Source organism: Sinocyclocheilus grahami, unplaced genomic scaffold (assembly GCF_001515645.1).
Source record: "Sinocyclocheilus grahami isolate Dianchi unplaced genomic scaffold, SAMN03320097.WGS_v1.1 scaffold266.1, whole genome shotgun sequence".
Lineage (NCBI taxonomy): Eukaryota > Metazoa > Chordata > Actinopteri > Cypriniformes > Cyprinidae > Sinocyclocheilus > Sinocyclocheilus grahami.
In genome coordinates, this window is record NW_015505445.1 from 409,154 (window position 1) to 413,596 (window position 4,443).

The 4,443-nt window shown below is 33.5% G+C and overlaps 1 protein-coding gene across 1 annotated transcript in view; it reads right to left on the reverse strand.

Moving 5' to 3' along the window:
* LOC107599427 (neural cell adhesion molecule L1-like protein) overlaps positions 1-3,310 on the reverse strand; it is a 16,921-nt gene extending 13,611 nt beyond the window's left edge. The window contains exons 1-3 of the mRNA XM_016291008.1: positions 3,200-3,310; positions 2,804-3,008; positions 1,343-1,465 (exon numbers count right to left, since the gene is read on the reverse strand). Of these exons, the coding sequence (XP_016146494.1) occupies positions 1,343-1,465; positions 2,804-3,008; positions 3,200-3,277 (406 nt within the window). The 5' untranslated portion in view covers positions 3,278-3,310. The remainder of the gene's footprint in view (positions 1-1,342; positions 1,466-2,803; positions 3,009-3,199) is intronic.
* Positions 3,311-4,443: the final 1,133 nt, after the last annotated feature.

Below are 4,443 nucleotides of genomic sequence, written 5' to 3' on the forward strand. Positions count from 1 at the left end.
TATTATTTTTTATTTTTTTTTGTAATTAAAATATCTTTCAAAACAAGATTTTTCAATAATTTTTTTTCTTTTAATTTTTCTTTCTTTTTCTTTTTTAATATTACATATATAGTTGATTTCTTGTTTCAAGAATTTTTGATATTTTAACTGGAAAATAAATTAAAAATACTAATTAAAACTCAGTCATAGTATTAACCAGGCTTCACTGAAAAAATGATACTACATTATTTTAAGGTAAGTGGTTGCAAACTATTTATTTTAGCTACATTTAATAAAAAAAATATGTTGAAAGTTAGCCAACTAAATTTGTTTATTTAAATGTAGCTAAAATAATTTGATTGCAACCACTTACCTTACATTTTTTTTAGTAAATTCCATTAATCATTTTTTTTTCAGTGTTGAGTGCTGCTGATGCTTGCATGCAACCAGTTTACAGTGACTTCTGATTGGTCTAAAATTATTTTTATATGGTTTTGCTACAATGATTCTTCATTTTACCATTACAGTTTAAATATCAAAATCTTTATCCCTTGATATTTACAGATATGCTTCACAATGTTTTGCTTTTCCTTATAATGCATCACTTAACTACTAGTACGATGTGCATTGTAAACCTTCTACATTTATGTAATCAGCAGTGTTTCTCACTGTAAATCCTAATTAAAACCAAATCATACTCTATTAGCATGCAGTAAATAGCTGTTTAATTCACTAGTGTGCCTTCAATTCGATATATATCTACCTGTATCATAAAAATAAGCAAATTGAGTGAGGCAACTTTAACAAGTCAAAGTAATTGTTTTCCATAAATCATTTAGCAAATATACAACCGTGTCTTATTGAGGTCCTGTACAGTTATGTTCATAACACTGAAGTCTCTGTTGAATATAAGATGCAGCTGCCAACCCTAAGGTAGGTGGCACAACAATATCTCCTAGTGGTGAGACGTAGGCATCACTCGATGTAATGAGACATGAATCATCAAAGAGAACTTTGCTGTTTTTGTATGTCCAAATCCTCAACTGCATCACAGGCAACATGTTGACACAGGGCAATAACCTTTTTATGCTCTCTGTGCCATAAAAAAATTACCTTCTGTACGCTCTGGCACTTTAAATGACATGAACTGAGTCTAAAAACATTCAATGCAAATTCAGTGGTGTGTAGTTTCTCTGTAGAATCACTGTAATGACCAATAATGCTGCTGTGTCATGGGCCACATAAAAAATGAATATCAGAAATAAAGGCGGTTTACTCAAACCCCAGCACATAACCCTCACAGCAAGATGCAGACGTTCATAGCGAGGGTTATGAGCAAATTAGAAATGCAATGTTCACATACTTAGCTGATATTGGAGGATGTAGCCAATTATGAGTCCATTTGTGTCAACCGGAGGAGACCAGGTCAAGGTGACCTTGTGTTTCTGGATGTTTGTGACACTGAAAGCAGATACTTGACCAGGAACTGAAGGTAGGGAATGAAAGAAAGAGTTGACAGATATATTAATAATTTAAAGGAACGTTTCACACAAAAATGGTCATTATTATTCATTTGTTCAATCCAAAACTTTGTGACTTTCTTTCTTCCCCTACATCAAAGGTATCTCATTTGCATTTCCAAGTATTCAAACTTGTTTCCAAATATTCTAGTCACTTGACATGTGACTAGAATGGTCACATGACAAACCAGAGCCAACTGTTCCATCCCAATTAACCTACTTATACTATGCTCTAAAAATATGTACTCTTTTTGTGAAGATAAAAAATATTAAATTTTGAGTGTTAGCAGAAGAGCATGCAACATTTGGGAAATACTACTTTGTCATAATTGCGTCTTTAACGGACCTCACTGTCGCTTTGTTAGGTGCATCCTGTTACCATTTAAACTGCCCTGTCAATCATATCTTCCATATTTAATTTTATTTAATTTCCTACCATTTTGGAGAAAAGATTATGTAGCATGTTGATCTGCCAGTCAATAACTTGTGCATGACGCAAGTTAATGACCAAACTTATCTTTATAAATGTTCACAATCTTGCTGCAGTTTAAATATAATGCAAATCATTTTTATTTTTATTATTATGTTATATATTGATTATTAATCACTCAAACCCCTTCATCTAAATATCTCTACTTAACCATAAGTCTCACACATCTGACATGATTTTTAACACTTTTTATACTTAATTGTAATTAGCCATTAGAGTGAGCATGCATTTGCAACATTCTACGATTTGGGACACACTAAATCTAATTTCGAATACTATTTAGGATGTATAGTATGCAAATTGGAACATAGCATGTCTTTTAAGGTAAACTAAAGGCTGGACACACTACTCGACTTTTAAAATTGGAACATATTTTAACTTAACACTAGGCATCATACACTTGCTGACTTGGAACTGGTTACATAGAACAACTGGGCATTATACTGTAGACTAAATGACTGAGGATTACACACTACCAGATTTTAAAGTCGTTTCAAAAGCAATAAACTCACACAGAAACATGACAAATGAAAACAATGTGTGTTCTAAAGTAGGCTCTAAATATCAAATATATTTGATATGCTTCAACTGGACAGATAGTCTGAAGCTAAAAAAATCAGAGTCTGTGTTTAAAGTACATGATGTGATATTCTGTGAAATCTGTCAAATCCAACTGCCAAAACCCACAGACTGGCTCTGACTTTCATCAACTAGCGTCTCATCCAGACTGCAAATCGGGGGGGAAAATCTGTGCAAAAGCCTTAACTCACAAAACCAAATGTATTATGTTCACACACGTCCTCTCCTCACTCACCTCCCTCAGGTGTTTTGAAGCTGACCGGATGACTGCCAGGCCCGTTTCCTCTGCTGTTAAAGGCCATGACAATGAGGCTGTATTCAGAGAACGGCTTAAGCCCTGTGACCACCACATCGTTCCTCTCGCCTGAGAATGTCAATGTGTGTTTGTCACCATGTGTTTTCTTTGAGTACAGCAGACTACGAAGCCTCCAAAAGCTTATCTGTAAGTACATGAGATTAGATTAGTCCATGGGTAGTGAAATACAGCTGATGAGTAAAATACCACCATCGATTAATACATGTGGATAGCTGTGACAGCTTGCTGGGAAACAAGAGGAGCTTTGAGGTCAAAAAAGGGGTCACTGGCCTTTAAACCATGGCTACAAAGCGAAACACGTTGGTGCGGAATTACCCTGTAGCCCCCCAGATGTCCATTGAGTTTGTCCTTGTGAACATGGTCCCATCTGACCTTCACCATGGTGTTGTTCATCACTCCTACGGCTACATCCTCTGGAGCGGCTGTGGGGACTATGGACGAATAACATGCAAATTAAATATTACAAATAGCTCTATATAGCTACCTTCAAATTACACTGTTCCTAAATCAAAATAATGTCATTGAATTAGATTCAGCAATATCCATGAAATAAGGACCAAGAAATTTAGGGTAATTTTGAGGGTAATCATGGGAAAAACTGTGGTGGGGTAATAGTTGTTTATGTGGAGTTATGGACTGTAATATTGTTTTTATGCTTTGTAACTACATTTCGTTATTAAACACTTGGCAAATTGCCTATATTACAGTGATTTACTATACACAATCTAAGTAATCTCACAATCTCACTGACACCACGACACTTGCTAATGGGAAGAGATTTGATTATAATGGAATAAAACCTTGTAAACACCAGTGTTGGGTAAGCAACATCGAAACTCTACCCTGCAAAGCTAAGCTACATATAAATTAAAACACACACACACACACACACACAAATATATATATATATATAATTAAAACATATATCCTATAATTAAGCTAGCTACACTGATGGACGCAATATATTTTTAAATTATAACTATATAACTATTAGGGTTGGAACCAAGATCCACTTTTTAGACGCTGTATTATTAACAGCCCTTATGCAATATATTAAAACCCTCATAATGCATTTGGGTTTGTTTTGAAAAAATGCATAGTTTTTAGTATGGGAACCAAACTTTTGTAAATACTATCAAAATACACTTCATTTAATGTATGTTTTTAAAATATCACCATTTAAACTTTTAGCGTTTGGGTCCATTTTGACCCAGGTTTCAACATGACTGTTTTATATATATATATCAAAAATACTATTGTAAAATATAATGCTTATTGCAGCATGAAAATGTGATAATCTGAAAGTGAAAGTTTATGCAAGTAAAATATATTTATTACATTCAGCACTTGAACATTCTAGAATAATAGTTATGTTGTTTTGTTAAAAATTTATATGTTAGGTTTCATAAATGTCACCTTTTTTGAGCAGTAATGAGTGTTAATATCACAAATATACTCTGAATTTTTATAAAAATCAATGCTAATCAATGGAAATCAATGGGAATCAAACTTGTTTGGTTAGCAACATTCTTCAAAATAACTTATTTTGTGTTCTGGTT